A 17,484-nucleotide genomic window follows, 5' to 3' on the forward strand; every position below is an offset into this window, starting at 1 on the left:
TTTATATTTCAAAGGTGCAGTATAAACCTTTTAAAACAAATGAAGTGTTAATGACCATTTTGAGTAGGTTACTTTTTCCTCCCTAGCAACTCTGCCAGTCTGGACCAGTGGCTCCTAAACTGTTGGTCAGGAGGACCAACTGGTGGGTCGCAACCTGATTTCTGGTGGGTCCCCAAAGGGTGATGAAAAGATCAGATAACCAGTCACCTCAAACCCTGAGGCCCTTCAAAAATCAGATACTGTAATTGCTAATTACCCTGCAAAGAGCTCAGCTCCTGCAAGTATGTGCAAGTATAGCGAGATAAATGTTTGAGAGTCTTTTTCTGGTAATTATAAATAAATATTTCTTCCTAGATCTCTTTTAAAAGCCTGAGAAACCTAGGTGGGTCCCGATAGAGTGTCATTTTTAGAAGGTGCTAAAAAATTCGGAAACCACTGGTCTAGACAACTCAGTCAATTGCATCTTTATGTCTGCTTGTCAATGTGGCAAGACCTCATACAGTACAGGGGACCCATTCCCTAAACATCAAGAACTGCATGTAAACTGTGCTACTGGAGACATTGTTGATCTAAGCAAGGAACAGGCAGTGACTGGCTCAGAATGCACTGGTCCCATTTATTAGAATGGCTGTCAAATGGGAACAGGACCAAGAGCACTCTGACGAATCAGAGCTAAAAGGAATTGCAGTAGCTGAGGTGTGACTGTAGTCAGGTAGGAGACAAGTCAAGCTTTACAAAGGAAGGTATTTTATTCAGGACATAAATAAAAAAAACTGGAGTTCACAATGTTCCTCACAGCACTGATAGTCAGTTGCAGAATGAAGACCCATCATTTGACTGGTTGCAGAACCCTGTTTGAGGTTCACAGTTCAGTCCTCCAAAAACAGGAAACCTAACAGCTCTATTACCTTCTTGTGTAAAGGGCCTGGCTTGTCAACATTTACATTTCATACACAGTTAAAAATATTTTTATCTCCTAGCACAGAACCTCTCTCATTTGTGTGGCTCATGTGGAAGCTGTCACCTCCCTAAGTTAGCCAACTATGTTTGAAACCTCCAGGTAGGAAGATTTATATATCCAAGAATTTTCTCTTTATCTCGCCACTAAGGAAAAAAATCCAGACACCATTCTGGATTTTTGAGCTCCTCTCAAGCTGGTTTCCCTTTGTGAAAATTAAATAATTAGTGGCCCATGTGGTGGGGTCAGCCCCAAACCCTTGTTTGGGGGAAAGCCTTCCAAGCCAAAAAAAAAAAAAAGCTTGCAAACTTACATTTGTGCTACAGGTTCTCATTTCATGCTAACATCCCTTTTCTTCAATTCATAATTTCTGCAAAATAGTTAACGGAAGGTTTTTGTTTTTGTTAAAAAAAAAGAGGCAAATCAAGGCAGAAGCAATAATAAAAAAGTAACACGCATTATTTTAAATGTAGCTGCTAGACACACACAAGTTCTGCAGTATCCTGAATGCCAAAGAGGCAATCTAGTGTTTCCTAAATACTTGGGTTTTTCTTCTTCTATATGCTTTTAACATCCCTCAAGAAATCCATAGCACTCAGCACAATGGGGTCTGTGGAGGCAGTGCCACACAGACAGATGTAATGGATCTTCAAGGTTAATACACCACATGCAATTTAGCAGTAGAAAACTAAAAAAAAAAAAAAGGTGGCCTTAAGACACAGTCACTATTAGAATTCTTGTTCTCGAGTCAAGACACATTTGTACAGATGAAGTGATCAAGAGATCTCTCCCCCACTGCCACAGAACAGGATTTTAGAGGAGAAATCTTGACATTCTGAATGTTTTCCAATCACAAAGAAGTTCCTACATACTGTACCTCTTATTGGTAGTCCAAGCTGAAACATTTGCCTTTATTCCATCGACTGGATGAACCCCCCAAAAATTTTGGGGCCACACCTAAAGTCCACCTGTTAACAGTTTTAAGAACCCAGTTCTTAAATCGCTTCCTGGAGGATGGTTCTTAATGGCTTCCTGGAGGACAGCAGCTCAGGATGGCAAATCCCCACCTCTTCTCTTGTTTGCTCCAAATATTGTTTTCAATGCATAAGGAAGGTAGCCATTCCCCCCCCAATGTACTCAAGATACTCCTCCTGTTTGAACATTTATTCGGAGAGGGAAGGTAGAAAAGATTTGAAACACGGCAGTGATCATGCTCTGTAACAGTTACAAAAAGGCAAGTCAGGTGGATCCATCCTGAAAAAATTTAAGGAGATCTGAAGCGAGTCATTCCAAGCCTCTGTTTAAGGAGCATGGACTTTCACCTCCATTTATAGTGGGGCTCCGTTAAGCCAAAAGGCACTATATGCAGTACTGAAGAGGGAATGGGAGATAACACCCCAAGAGCTTTCTTGTTGCCTTACCTGCGCCCCGCAGCAAGGCAAGTTTTGGAAAAAATCTCCCACAGACAGGAACATCTCTCCCCGATAGATTAGCTTCTACTTGTAGGGTTGTTGTTTTTTTTTTTTTTACAGAGTATGCAAAAATGGGACCATCTACTTACAGCCGCAGTCTGCCACATGGGTAGACGACCTCGGTTGGGTCATGCTATTTCCTACACACTTTGCAGAAGACAATGGAAGCTCTTTGTAATCTCTTCTTTGGCCAAGGTTCCCTGGATGCTTTTAGCTGACGCCCAACAGCACCCACACCCTGCTGTTTCTTCATCTCCTCAGGAAGCAACAAAAGCATTATTTAACCCCTTAAGGTTCTTTAGCAAGATAAGAGGGTCGCTCTAGCCCCAATAAAACTTGCATGGTTTAAAGCCCTTTCATAGGCCTGGTTACCTGCTTATCAAGGTGTTTTGTGCTTATAGCTCAGTTCCTGTCACTGCAGTTAGAGAACATGTTCTAATCTAAGCATATACATTCACTCCAATAAATGGGAGCAATCAGTTGAACTGAGCTTATCCAGGTCAACTGCAGCAGCTTGATTGCCATTTACAACTACTGCACAAGGAAGAACAGCATTGATTTTTAAGGGTGACGGAACATAAGCATGTGTAACAAGACCTGGATTCACAAAGGAGGACACACCAACATGGGGTTCACATGATGGGATGTTCCTCCATACAGAAACGGAAAACTCCCTGCATACAGAAAACTAGCATGTCAGCGAAATGGACTAGTACCTCAGGATTTTTGATGGTTGTAGGGAAATGAGTCATCCAGCCACAGTCTGAACAGGCACAGGTTGAATCCTTCACTGAGAATTGGGCCCCAGACTTGCCTATTAGCAGATCCTGCTGCCAGAGGTGTCCATTTTCTGCCTCCAATTTGAACATGATTGTAACCCACTGGGATAGAGGACCAATCTGGTTCAAAGGCCCGCTGCTGACTCCCAACCCAAGATCCTTGACTACATCAGAACAGCAGCACTTTTTAATGGAAAGAAGTTTCCCCCTGAACTGAAATATCTGTCTCCCATCCCAACACCTTCAATTGCGTTCTTTCACAGTTATCATGCGGTCTCCATCCCAGACACAGTGCCCAGGTCCAAAGCCACTGATTTTCTCCAACCCACCTTGGAGCAGAACAAAAGCCAAACCAGACACAAGCCTTAGGATCACTGCTACTACACAGTCGACAAAAGGTGAAAAAAGACACAAAGAATGCACCTTTATATATCCAATATCAAAGTGCTAAGACAGAAAAAGCCAGACCTTTTCAAGACACAGAGCTGAACTGGTGCTGCCCCACACAGAACAGCTAATTCCTCCCTTTTAAAATTAGCAGCTTTCTAAGGCCGGATGTAATACACCCTCAGGAAAGACACAGAGAGCAGCTCCAATCCCTGGACTCTTATTGCCTCAAAGCTTTTGATCCGTGTACAATTTGCTAATCCCTTTGCACAAGTTTGGAAGTTCCATTAGCTAAAACAAAAAGGGGGTGGGGGAAAATGAATGCACATTACTGCTTAGGACACAATCAAGTGCAGATTAAGAAGCAAACTTTTCCCAGGCATCACACAGAACAAGCCGGTTTTGGGTGGATGAGTGAAGAAAGGTCCGTCATACAAAAAACTCTCTGCACATAGATAACTAGCAAGAACCTCTTCCCTCCGGAAGCCAGTTTTCAATGTGTAAAGAAGCATTTTGTTTTTAAAGTCCATCTGTCTTTTTTGATCCATATCCTTCCTGGGAACATCACTACAAACACAATGCAATTTTGCTCAGAGTGCTGTATTCATTATCTTTACATCCTAGGTGCCATTTTCTCACTGAAATATCTTTGTGTTAGTGCTTGGTGGATAGCAGGCTCGCAAGACTCTTCTTTCCGGTACTACATTCTCAACTCATTAAAGTATACTTGGTACCAGAACGGGTCAGCAGCACCTATACAGCCACATATCAATACACCTGTGATTGTGCCTTGCTATGATCCATTGAAACACACACACACACACACACACACACACACAAGATGAAAGTATTAGAGGTTACGGGCTTGAAAATTGCCAGCAAGATAGGAAAGAATATGCCCATAGCTTTGTGAAGTCAAACCAAAGGATCAAGTGGTTATTCCAGAGAGTCCAAGTCGAGGAGCATGAAAAGATTTGATCAGCCACAAGATTTCATCAGTCTGCTAAGCTAAAGTTGCCAGGGCAGTGGGCGATCCGTAGACCTGGCATTACTGGCCTGCAATCTGTTAGCTGGGTGCCTGCTCTAAGGCAGTGGGTGGTAAGCCTAATCCAACCTCATTCATTTTGGTGTAACTTTTATATATGCTTCAGACCGACATTCAAGAACAGCCAGAATAAAAAAGGGGGGAGGGAGAGTTTTGTTTGGGAGAGCTTTGTCCTCTGCATCTTCTCCTTGGAAGAGGAAAACACTCCATCCAACATGTGACTGGAATAGAGAAAAACATCCAGGAATCTTTGTTTGCACACGAGAGGTTATCACACACAAGTAGACTCAAAAGAGAAGTTGCAACTTAATGAGGAGGCTGGTTCTCACCTCAATCCAGCCACATTCCATTGGTCCCCAGCTGGTCTCACCATTCAAAAGGCTTGTGAATAAAGGCCCTGCTGCCATAATCCCACTTGCCATTAGTCATTCCATAAGGCTGGAGTTTTGCCTGCAGTCCTCTCCCTGTGAGGAGCTGTTTTTTAAAAAAGTGACAGCTAACATGGAGTCCTTTCAGCAGACGAGGTTTAGGAGATCCAGAAGGCAAGTCCCGACCAAAGTGAAAGTTGCACCCTCAGGAATCAATATATAGGGTGGGAAAAGAGTCTTTCCCTAGGGCAGAAAGCTGGAACTAAAGCCAGGCGCCCCATGGAGACAGCAGGAGATTCCATCAATACATTCCACAATCAGTTACCATGTCTCTCCCCTATGGTACCACAAACCCTTGGGGGCTATTTCGAATCCTGAAGATCTTTTGCCTTCTTCAGAATCAGGTGAACATCAGAGATGGGATAATCCTACATTCAAAAGGGGGGAAAAACAAGGTATAAACCTGAATGGTGGGATGCCTTTTCCCATTGCACCATTACAGCATTCAATGAAGGGAGCCCTGCTCTCTCCATTGGCTTTGTATGTCCCCCCAGTAATGTCATCACGTAGCCAAACCCAATTGCCTATATAGTGCCATGACATCACCACATCCGCTATGGGGTTGAACTCCAATTGGCTGGAGCAAAGACAGCAACTTCCAGAAGGGCAGTCGCGTTAAATATTGCAAAAGACACCGCAAGAAGTCCTATGATGCTGAATACTGAAAAGCTTATGACATCTGTTTTTGTAGGGTCAGTTTACTCTGAATGGAATTTAATAGGACTGAAGGATCCTTCCCTGAAACATCACCCCTCCCCCCAAAAAGATCTATTTTGTCTGCCATAGTGCAAAGCTAGGATTGTCTTCCAGTTGCATATATATATATATATATATATATATATATATATATATAAACTTTATTTATATCCCGCCCTTCTCCCTAAAGGGACCCAGGGTGGCTAACAACATGTAAAAATCAAATTTAAAAACATAAATTAGGACAAATAGCAGATAAAAACATTAAAAAACACATTAGAGACCATAAAAACAGTAGTCAGATTAAAAGACAGAATAAAAAGAGTACAAAAGAGCAAGTCACAGAGGAATCAGGCCTGTAAAAACTACAAAATGTGTAAAAAATGTTTAAAAGGCCAAAAAAATCAGAAGGCTTGTGTAAACAGCAGTGTCTTCAGGCTTCGCCGGAAACTCTCAAGATAGGGAGCCATTCTCAAGTCTTCTTCTATCAAAAGGCATGCCCACTTAAACAGTGGTGGGCATTTAAGACCTCAAACCCTATTCAAGCCTGGCTCACAGCGGCCTGCCCATAACTTCCATCCGTTGTTCAAAGGATCCTAGTAGTACATCTTAAATTGAGAGGCAATTTTTGCTGTAGCAGGCCCTCAGTCTAGAAATCACTCCCTCCAAGAGACATCTATCTTGGCATGTCCTTCAACTGCAGGCCTTAGGATGCTTTTATCCGACAAATACTTACCAAGAATCTGCAGTTGCTTTCCTTTGATGTCCCCCTCCTTGCACTCTCATTTAAAAAAAAAATATGAATTTCAAGTCTTTTGATCTATTGAATCTTATCAATTTTTATTTTAAGCCAGTCGTAGTGGCAAGAAGGGAAGAATGCTATATAAACCAGCAGAGAAGCCAGAGACTTAGCCTTAGAGGCATGCATTCCAAGTTAATATAAGAACATAAGAACAGCCCCACTGGATCAGGCCATAGGCCCATCTAGTCCAGCTTCCTGTATCTCACAGCGGCCCACCAAATGCCCCAGGGGGCACACCAGATAACAAGAGACCTCATCCTGGTGCCCTCCCTTGCATCTAGCCTTCTGACATAGCCCATTTCTAAAAAGTTCTTTCTGATCTCTTTTTCTAGTTTATTTACATCCCCTATGAAGTGTGCGAAATGTCTATCTCTAGTGCTAGCTGTGCAAAGTAGTAGAGAAAAATCAAACCGGAACAACTCTAATTGAAGCCTATCAATTCTACGAGCATCTCAAGATCTGCAGAATAATATTTAATAACCCACCTGTCTTCCATGAGGGAACTCAGAATAGCTTGTGTGTAACATATAGCCTAGGCATTTTCCCATAGTGTAGCAAAGTGGCTGCATTTTGTGTGTTCAGTGTGCCCTGCAACACGTACCTATTCTTTTCTCAGACATTTATACATCTGAAACAAGCCAAACCAACACCCCCCTTCCTTTATAATTTTATTTTTTTACAACAGAAGGAAAAAAAGACACACTCCAGAATCTGCTGATTCAAGCAACAGCTTCATAATGATCCCCAGTAAGGCCAAATTCTACCCCATGCCTCATGCAGAATACTCCCATTTAAGGGCAGACCAAGCTTTGCTTTCCCTACTGTATCCTACCTGCAAAAGTCGCATGTTTAGGGTAAAGTCTCCTTCTAGTAACCGGTCCCGAATAAGTCTAGGAAGATAAAAAGGGGAAAAAATCACAGTTTGGAAGGACTCTCTTAATAATAATAATAATACAGGTATCTATATACCGCCTTTCTTGGTCCTCAGATTTCTCCTCAGACTTTATTCAAAGCGGTTTACATAGGCAGGCTAATTTAAATCCCCGTAGGGATTTTTACAATTGAAAGAAGGTTTCTATCTTTCAAGAACCACAACATTCCAGATGTTTCTTTCTGATCTGGTCTCCATCCTGGCCTCCATCCTCCCAGGCTCAGAGCAGATGGAATAACTCGGCTCAACTTGTCAGCTGCTTCCAGGTCGCACGGTGCCGGTGGCCTCGAACTGGCGACCTTCGGATGTTATCTTCAGGCAAATGGAGGCTCAACCCTCTAGACCAGACCTCCTGCCTCTAGACCAGACCTCTTCTGATCTACAGTCACGGTTTGGAAGGAGCAAAAAGACTCTGGGCTGGGTGTACCCAGAAATCCTGGGCATTGAACCTGGCAGCTTTTGCACAGAGAGCAGGCAATCTTCCATGGAGCTACAATCCCTCTATTAAGGTCCCCATTCTTTAGATTCAAGCAGAATTTTACATAGATGTTCATTTGAAGCACCCACTGTACATTGCTTCCCTCCCTTTTCTACAAGAGCACAACCCTGGAACACGGACAGGGGTGTCTCTTTCTGTGATTAGCATTTACTATGTATATGCTTTCAAGAATGACAGTCAATGGGCCTTACTCCTGGGTAAGTGTGGATAGGATTGCAGCCTTTGGGATGTTTGGGAAATTTTTTTAAACAGATCAACAACTGCTTGGGAAGGTTAGGATGGTTTTTCTTTAGTTCAAATGCATTTTTAAACTTATGCTTATTGTAAGCTTTTAATTTACTTCCTTAAGTAATTGATCTGATTTTGCTGTATGGGGGTGTTAAATTTTCTTGCTTGATTATGTCACTCCCAGGTTAATGACATCACTTCCTATCGGTCCCGTTAGACCAGGGGTGCCCAAACCCCGGCCCGGGGGCCACTTGCGGCCCTCGGGGACTCCCAATGCAGCCCTCGGGAAGCCCCCAGACTCCAATGAGACTCTGGCCCTCCAGAGACTTGCTGGAGCCCATGCTTGCCCAACGTGAGTGCTCTCAGCATGAGGGTGACTGTTCAACCTCTTGCATGAGCTGTGGGGTGAGGGCTCCCTCCACTACTTGCTGTTTCACATCTGTGATGCAGCAGTGGCAGCGAAGGAAAGACCGGCCTTGATTTGCGCAAAGCCTTTTATAGGCCTTGAGCTATTGCAAGACCTTCATTCATTCATAGAAGTTCCATTTCTATAGATTAATTTATGTAAATTTATTCAAATTTGGAATTTAAATTAATTCTTTTCCCCCCGGCCCCCAACACAGTGTCAGAGAGATGATGTGGCCCTCCTACCAAAAAAGTTTGGACACCCCTGCGTTAGACTGCCATACTAAAAAGCAGGTCCTGGTGATAAAAGGTTTGAGAACCACTTTAGGAATTGGGAGGGGGGAGGAAAAGCAGGAGCATCACTGCCACACGGGGCCTTTCTTTACTCAGCGTGTGGGGTTGGTCTGTGGAACTCCTTGCCACAGGATGTGGTGATGGCGGCTGGCCTGGATGCCTTTAAAAGGGGATTGGACAAATTTCTGGAGGAAAAATCCATTACGGGTTACAAGCCATGATGTGTATGTGCAACCTCCTGATTTTAGAAATGGGCTATGTCAGAATGCCAGATGCAAGGGAGGGCACCAGGGTGAGGTCTCTTGTGATCTGGTGTGCTCCCTGGGGCATTTGGTGGGCCGCTGTGAGAGACAGGAAGCTGGACTAGATGGGCCTATGGCCTGATCCAGTGGGGCTGTTTTTATGACATCTACACTGGTGCTCACGTCAACATGGCGCAGCAGACTAGCAGCAGGAAGTCGAAACGGCTGTTGTCGGCAAAAAGGGAGTCCCAGATGCGGATGACGTCCGGAAGCAGGAACTCTTGGGACAGCAGCAGCGTCAGCCAGCGGAAGGCAAAGAACTGGGGCTTTATGTTCTGCTCTTGCTGGTGGAGAGAGGAGCAGAGAGAGGTGCCGTTTCAGTTCATTTGCAAGGACCAAAAGAAACATGGGCCTTGCCACGAAGGACGGAGAGTACCCTGCCACGAGTTACGTCCCCCACTTGCTTCACAGACGGGGCTCTGTTCGTCAAAGAGGGATTCATGTCCCCTCTTCAGGCACAGATGCCACCCAGTTATGGGCCACCGCAAAGTGGAAATGCCAAGAAAACATGTCTCAATGAACCAATTTAAAATTGCAATGCTTAGGAGTCAAAGACAGTTGAGAACACAGCAGAAAAAGGAATTGTTCAAAGCTTGCGGAAAGAAAGAATGGCTATACCCAGAAGACTGCTAGTCTTTGTGTGGGTGAAAACCTCCCTGCTATGACCTAGTGTCTTATTGAGAAGCTTGCTAAGGAAGCCCCCTCCCCACAGCTCCTCAGTTTTTTCCACTGAAAAAGTCAACTTTAGAGAAACATCCTCACCAGTTTCATATAAAGTTCCACATCCTTCTCTTTCAGGGTGGAGTAGACCTTCTCCATCTTGTACGTGATGCCACACTGCGAGTCATCCAGGCTCTTGATGAAGTTATCCCTGATCTCAGACATGAGATTGGTGAAACAGAAGAACGTATCGGCCTCTGCGTGTTCTGCCGGGGGAAAGACAAGGATGTTACCGACTCCACGTGAACACATCCAGAACAGGCCACAGGCCAGCGTCCACACCCGGGAGGCATTCACTCTTCTGACCTTTCCATTCGCTCTTGGGGTCCGTCGCAAACGTGTAGTAGAGAGGCCCTACGATTTCATTCATCCCTTGGACGTAAGCGATCCCCGGATTCAGCTTGGCATAGATGAACAGGATCCGTTCCACCACCTCCCAGTGAGCCTCGCAGCCATTGGGCAGGACTTCGTACCCATTCAAAGAGTTCGGCGCCGATGTTTTAAGAGGTGAGCTCACCTATGGAAACAAAGATAGGGAAACTGGAGTGCGTCTGAAATCACTTGAGGACATGTTTATGGAACAAGGGGACCCATCATATTATTTAAAATCATTTCTACCCTCTCCAAACATTCAAGATAACTTATGGCTATTTAATGGTAATTTTAATTAACTCATAATATGCACTGTTTTAATAGTTCGGTTTTATAAAGGGCAGCTTTATATAACCCATAACCCGCTAAAATACATACGGATACGGGAGGCTGGCCCGCCTAGCTAAGAACTGTCACAACATTAAATGGCAGTAACTCCTCATAAGAACAGCCCCACTGGATCAGGCCATAGGCCCATCTAGTCCAGCTTCCTGTATCTCACAGCGGCCCACCAAATGCCCTAGGGAGCACACCAGATAACAAGAAGACCTGCAAGGCTTCCTGGGAATTGTAGTTAACATAAGAACAGCCCCACTGGATCAGGCCATAGGCCCATCTAGTCCAGCTTCCTGTATCTCACAGCAGCCCACCAAATGTCCCAGGGAGCACACCAGACAACAAGAGACCTGCATCCTGGTGCCCTCCCTTGCATCTGGCATTCTGACATAACCCATTTCTAAAATCAGGAGGTTGCGCATACACATCATGGCTTGTACCATGGATTTTTCCTCCAGAAACTTGTCCAATCCCCTTTTAAAGGCGTCCAGGCTAGTCAGCTTTTCAGACAACAAGAGATCTATACCTTTCTTTCCCAGCCCTACCTGGAGAAGCCAGATATTGAATATAGGACCTTCTGCAAGCAAAGCGTATGACATCCCAATGAGTTACAATCCTTCAGCACATATAAGTTTTCTAAACTTCGATTAGGCTTTCAGAATTTAACGTTCCTTCAATATGCACAAGAGAGGGGAAAAAAAGTTTGGCATATGTCAGGGGTGGCCAAGCTTAACATAAGAGCCACATACGATAAACTTCAAAGGTTTGAGAGCCACAAGATTTTAGAAGCATTTAAATTCTTGAATATATTTACTCACCAGGAACATGACGTTTTAATCTAATGGACTCTCAGTTTATACCCGGTAATTATAAAGCTTGGAAATTTTGTATTTACCTTTTACTGTATATTAAACGTGACGCAAAAAAGGAGCTCAGCCAACGTATTTCTGAGAGCCGCACATAATAAGTCAAAGAGTCAAGGTTTGGCCACCCCTGGCATGTGCAGCCTCTGGAAGAGCAAATCCAATGCAGTCTAGATACCACATCGGTGCCATAGGGAGACCTCTCAACATTGAGGATATAGCAAGAAGCTTATAAGAGGAAGCATAACCAGCTCAAACCTCTCCCCCCAACCTCAGATTCCTTCCTGCACCTTGTGCCAACGCTAGCATTGATAACAAAGTTCCCCCTTACGTTTGTGACACCACTTCTGTTTCGTGCCACTGTCTGCGATTTGAGTGTTGTCTGTTCCACGCGCCTGCGCAGGGTCTCAAATTCATTCTGGGGGTCCAGGATCAAGAGGCAGGGGTACTCGGTTGGGCGCTGAAAAAATGCCATGTCGGGACACAGCCTCCTAAAGAGCCAAAAAATATAATCGTTCATCAGGTTTTATATGGGCTCGTGCCAAAGTGCAACAGCCAGAGGGGTCGCTCTAAACACAGCCAACCCAAGACGCCCAAGACTTTCCCTGCTGCTGGGTCAGCGTGCCAAATGTTGCACTTTTATTTGACGGTGCACCAAAATTCACCTTTCTGTATTCAATAAGAAAGAGGGGAATTAAGTAGGAGAGGAAGGGCAGAACTGAGGAGAGGAGAATTGAGCTTTAATTCCCTGCTCCTTTTCAAATTCAGGTAGGGGGAGTGGTGAAGACAGATGGAAGCAGGGTCTTCCACTTAAGGCAAGCTTCATCGATGGGATGGCCCTGACACCAAACCCTACACTATGGTAATGGGATGTTGTAGTGGTTCTGGTGTTGGACTTAGACCTGGAAGATCCAGGTTCAAATTCCCACTCAGCCATGAAGTTTCCTGGGTGACCTTGTACCTACCTCACAGGGTTGTTGTGAGGACAAAAGGAGGGAAGGAATGGCATACACCCCCCTGAGCTCCTTGGAGGAAGGGCGGTATAAAAAACGTGAAAATAAATGAACAAAATACCCGGAAGTCACATACCATTAACAATCCCAGACTTGCTTCCCAATCCTTTTAATGCACACTCCAAGTTATACTTCCCAACATTCACACCTGACATCCTTGTCTATCTGCAGGAGCACTTCGTTGTCTTTGAAGTAGGTATTCCACCGACTGTCTGGGTTCGGATTCAGCGGCTGCATGGAAGCGTTTTTAAACAAGGCAAGATGCGGTTAGAACTGAGCTGGCAGCAAGCAAACTTTCAGCCATCAACATGCAAAATCTGTCGTTGTGCAATGCAACCCCATCCACTCCAAGCAACACGTTTTGTGTGCTCTGCCCCACCAGCAACACAGCTGCAGTGACATAATACGTGAAGCTGCCTCATCCCAGATTCTCAGTCCACTGAGCTCAGGTCCACCTAGCTTATCCCAGACCCTTGGTCCGTCTCAGGACTATCAACACAGACTGGCAGCGTTTCTCCAAAGTTTTGGAGACAGGCCTGCCTCAGTCCTACCTGGAGACGCTTGTAGGGATTGAACCAAGGATCTTCTCCATGCAAAGCAGGTGCTCTATCACTGAGCTAGGGCACTCCCTAAAGTCTGAATCTGAGGCATACGGGTCAGCAAAGGGGAAAGAGAGGTGTTCGAGAACAGGAAACCTTCAGACAACTGGCAGCATCTTATACAGGGCACAGAAAATCTCAAAGGGGAAGAAAGGCAGAAAACAGATCTTTTAAATAAATCTAAGCCATGTTTCATTTTTTTAAATTTTTATCTAGTAAACTGAACACATCTTTCAGCTTGCCACAAATGCCATTATGTGCCTCGCATTCAGAACTCATCTTTGATTTTTGATCTTAGCAAATGAATTATGAATCTCTTTTGCTTGGGTCATGATCAGAATGGCTGGGGAGGGGGAGGAAGGAAAATGAAAGATTGCAAAGAAAATAAACCTTAGGGCCACCAGGTTTGTAGTCCTGGGCTACACTCTTTCAGTTAAGAGGCCACAGATCAGTGACAGAATATTTGCCTGTCATGTTTAAAGGATCACAGGTAGCAGGAGATTTGTCATGGATCTAGAGCAGCCATTTTCAACCATTGCGTTGGTCTGCTGTGAATGATCCACCTGTGTGCTGTGGGAGTTTGGGTTATTTATTAGTACGGCCATGGGGGATGTGAGCCCCCTAATGGTAGCGTGGGGTGTCTTGTACTGTCCAAAAATTGATGGTGTGCCTTGACAATTGTAGCTCTTTGCCAGTGTGCTATGAGATGAACAGTTGAAAGTCACTGATCTACAGTGTTACTACCAGATGAGAGGAAGCAACGCTGGGCTAGACAGACCAGTGGTCTCACTTGATGCAAGGCAGCTTCACACGTGCCATGCAAATAGTAACTTCTGCATCATTTATAGCATACTGAGGAATTATATTTCCATTTGAGCAGTATGCTTGACAGGATCAAAGCCTTACTCCTTAGCTTTGATCATGCCAAGTGACCTTTGATCATACAGTGGGACTGTAAGTCCCACTATGTTCAACACAAAAGCAATCTTGGATTGCAGACTTAAACAACTGAACTATGAAAGCTCATCTTAAGATAAAAATTCAAACATTCAAAAGTCAATGGATTCTCAATAATAAAGAGCGCTCAAGTTAAAGCTACACACTCACGTGATCCTCTAAGGTCACATCTTCCCTGGAGACTCCAAGGTTGGCTTTGGCTATTCCAGGCTGTATGATCATCTCCTTCAAGAACTGGGCATAGAGTTCTCTTCAAAGGGGGGGAGGGGGAGAGAGAAGGCCGTATTAGGAAGTAGAAGCAGACACAAAGAAAATTTACACCCAATACCGTCAGTTCCCTGCATCTGCCAAGTGGAAATTAACTCAGAAGTGATGTTTACAGTAACCATCTTCATAGGTTATCTCATGCTGGTTGGCCACATATAGGTACCCTGGACATCACCTGTTCAGTGCTTGCTTCCAAAGCAAGTGAGGGGGCCAGATAGCTTGTCTGCTATTAGCTCTTGCCTTAGCACACATGAATGCCCAGGGGATATGGCTAGCTGGTGCATCAATGTGGAAGGTGCATGGCACTCCTTGCATTCAGTGAACCCGACAAGCCTCTATATAGCCACAAGAAGTACAGAAATAAGCTGGCCCACACACCAGTTTCAGCTTCTCACCCAGTTCTCTGGGTGAGATTCAAAGGCTGTTTTTTGGAATACCGAGTCCTAAATTATTTGGACATTTAACCCAACCACCTCTTCCTGCATATCCCACCATAGGATGGGCCAGAAGTCTTTCCCTTGACCCCCCAGAAGTTATCTACATACAACATCCTTTCAGGGAGGATTCATGGAACTGCATTCCCCAAAGACTAGTCCAAGCCCTAGACCAGAATACTTTCCCTAAAACACTGAAGTATCACTGGGGGAAAGAAAAAAAACAACAATGAAAAATATTTAAGCTGGAATTTTCTGGCCAAAATTCAGCACACCTGAGCTATCTTAGGGCACTGTCTTAAGAATGATTATTTCCACACTTGACTATACATAGCGGTGGGAGAAAATGAATTTTTCATGTTTTCCAAAAGTTAGAAGTGCAGAAAGTAGCAACGTGTGTTTTTATTCAAAATTTACATTATAATTATAATTAAAAGTGCACTAGGTAGGTGATATACTGCAGCCACCGTAATTAAACATGCAACCCCTAATAATAAATAAGAACCAAATAAAAAGGTCCTATTTTTTGCAGTTTTTTTTTTTTTTACAAAAATGAGAATTGCAAAAAGCAGTGCTATATGTTTTTATTACGTTATCACCATTTCCTCCAACTAGGCAGCTATGCCTGTGTCCATTCTAACAGACAAGGCCATTTTTCTCCACTATAAAAGCAGGACGTGCCCATTTCGCCAACCACTCTGAACGTTTCAGGCATTCAATGATTTTACATCTCTTTATGTGAATTGCTTTAGCCAGCAGAGTAGCTGCCCCGAAGTTATTTCAGAGCTTTAAGTGAAGGCTATCCCTGGAGACAAGCAGCTCCTATTAAGGCTACCTCTATAACATAAATCTGTCTTGCAAGAAGGAACATTGAATCAAACAATGCTCAACTCTGGTTACTCTTCCAGTATTTATTATTCCAAGCCCTGCTTGAAACAAAACAATATTTGATTTACTGAATTATCCTTATAATATTCAGTCTGGCCGAAGTGCTTTTTCATAAGCACATTTAGTAAAAACACCAATCTGATTTTACATTCCTTAATAAACCGGGCCAGAAGCTTTTAACTAGTAGATTCAGTTCAGGTCATTAAACAGCAAGGGTAATTTTTAATCAGTGAACATACATGCTGTGCACACTTACTTTTTAACTCTATTTTAATTACTAGGTTATCAATTTCAATAACCCTTTAAACAGTTCAAGAAGGGCTAAGAGACACAGAGCTGTACACAGTCATGTTGTTGAGGGGTTTGTCTCATCAAAGAATGAACTGTTACTCAAAACTGGTGAATTATGAAAGGGAGCAGGAGGTGTAGCGATTATCAAGTTAGATCAGAACCGGGGAGACCCAGGTTCCGAGTCCCAATCAGCCACTAAGTGACTTGAGGCTAAGCTAACATGAGCCCTGTTTGGTTATTGTACGCAAGCATTTCCAAGTTTACGGCATTTCTGGAGCACATAAGCAGACCTTATGCAGCGCGCTACATAGCCATGCTCAATACGCTTATGGCAGAGAGCATCTCTCCCCAAGTACATCGTTTGTCTAAGAATGGTGGGCAGGGCTTTGGAGCAGGGCAACAGAGAGGATTGCTGGAGTGTTCCCAGCACGTTTAACAAGGTGGTAAAGACACCCAGCCCAATCCTAAGCTTCCCCAGCGGTACAGCGGCAGCAAAATGGCCACCTCTGTATTCTGTGGTGCTAAGGAAGCTGCCAGAAGTCTCCTTGGGATAAGGGAATATTGGTTCCCTTGCCCCATGTTGAGTACAGCTGGTGCCAATGAGTCCATTTGGATCTGCAAAAGGAACCAAAGAGACCCATGTTGGGCCCTGCAGCTCTGGAGGGGGGGACAGGATTCAATGGCATCCCTGCTCCCCTCCCAGGCCTAGCCCAGCCCACCAATCCTCCCTCCCTCCCTCCACCCAGTTCTGCCCCCTCCCTGCCTTCCCCTGTCCCGAAAAGCCTCCCTGCTGCTTGGCACGGATACTCACCACCTAGTGGTTCTCCTGGACATCCTTCCAGCTCTGGTCTCTCCCGCCAGCGGGAAAGAGCTTTATGGCACTTTTGCAACACCCAACGCCAGTATCACAGTGCGGCACTGGGCAGCACAGAACTGGGCTGCCCGTAAGTTTCAGCTTTTAAACAGAAAACGTATTTCCCATGCACAAGAGGGGGAACCAAAAGCTACATAAAAAGATGGACTCACCTCTGCTTCTTCAATAGGGAGCTCCACAAGGCTCTTTCCACAGGGAGGTAGTTCAAGAGAATCTGTATAGGAAGAGCAACACATGCAAGGCCTTACAACTGAGCACAAGATAGAGAGAAATATACTGATGAGAAATTAGTCTGGGTTTCTAGCAAAATAATTCAGGCAAGGATATCCTAAACAAAATACAGCTGCGCACTCTTGAAGAGCCTCAGTTTCCCCATCGGTAAAATGGGTTCGTTATGAAAACCAACCCAGCATTCAAGCAAACACTTACAAGAAATAGGAACCATCTATGCTAACTGGCAGCACCTCTCTAGGATTTCAAACAGGGGTCTTGTCTATAACTTGCTGCCCCAGACTAAACTTGGAATCTTATGCTTGCAAACGACATGCTCCGTCACCAAGCTATGAATTCTCCTGATGAACACAGGAAGCTGTTTCACCCCATCTCATAGCACCGATCCATCTAGGTTGGAAGAGTCTATACTA

The 17,484-nt window shown here is 44.4% G+C and overlaps 1 protein-coding gene across 3 annotated transcripts in view; it reads right to left on the minus strand.

Annotated features, from left to right (window-relative positions):
• Positions 1-726: 726 nt before the first annotated feature.
• The window catches only part of TBC1D13 (TBC1 domain family member 13), a 34,312-nt gene continuing 17,554 nt past the window's right edge, over positions 727-17,484 (minus strand). For 2 of the 3 annotated variants that reach the window (XM_066610514.1, XM_066610513.1), the window contains 9 exons: positions 16,993-17,054; positions 14,237-14,336; positions 12,679-12,761; positions 11,849-12,008; positions 10,253-10,463; positions 9,989-10,152; positions 9,350-9,510; positions 7,400-7,457; positions 727-5,437 (listed from right to left, as the gene is read on the minus strand). In XM_066610514.1, the coding sequence (XP_066466611.1) occupies positions 5,372-5,437; positions 7,400-7,457; positions 9,350-9,510; positions 9,989-10,152; positions 10,253-10,463; positions 11,849-12,008; positions 12,679-12,761; positions 14,237-14,336; positions 16,993-17,054 (1,065 nt within the window). In that variant the 3' untranslated portion in view covers positions 727-5,371. The remainder of the gene's footprint in view (positions 5,438-7,399; positions 7,458-9,349; positions 9,511-9,988; positions 10,153-10,252; positions 10,464-11,848; positions 12,009-12,678; positions 12,762-14,236; positions 14,337-16,992; positions 17,055-17,484) is intronic. The other variant, XM_066610515.1, reaches the window with a different exon arrangement.

The sequence above is a fragment of the Tiliqua scincoides genome, chromosome 16 (genome assembly GCF_035046505.1).
Source record: "Tiliqua scincoides isolate rTilSci1 chromosome 16, rTilSci1.hap2, whole genome shotgun sequence".
Classification (NCBI taxonomy): Eukaryota; Metazoa; Chordata; class Lepidosauria; order Squamata; family Scincidae; genus Tiliqua; species Tiliqua scincoides.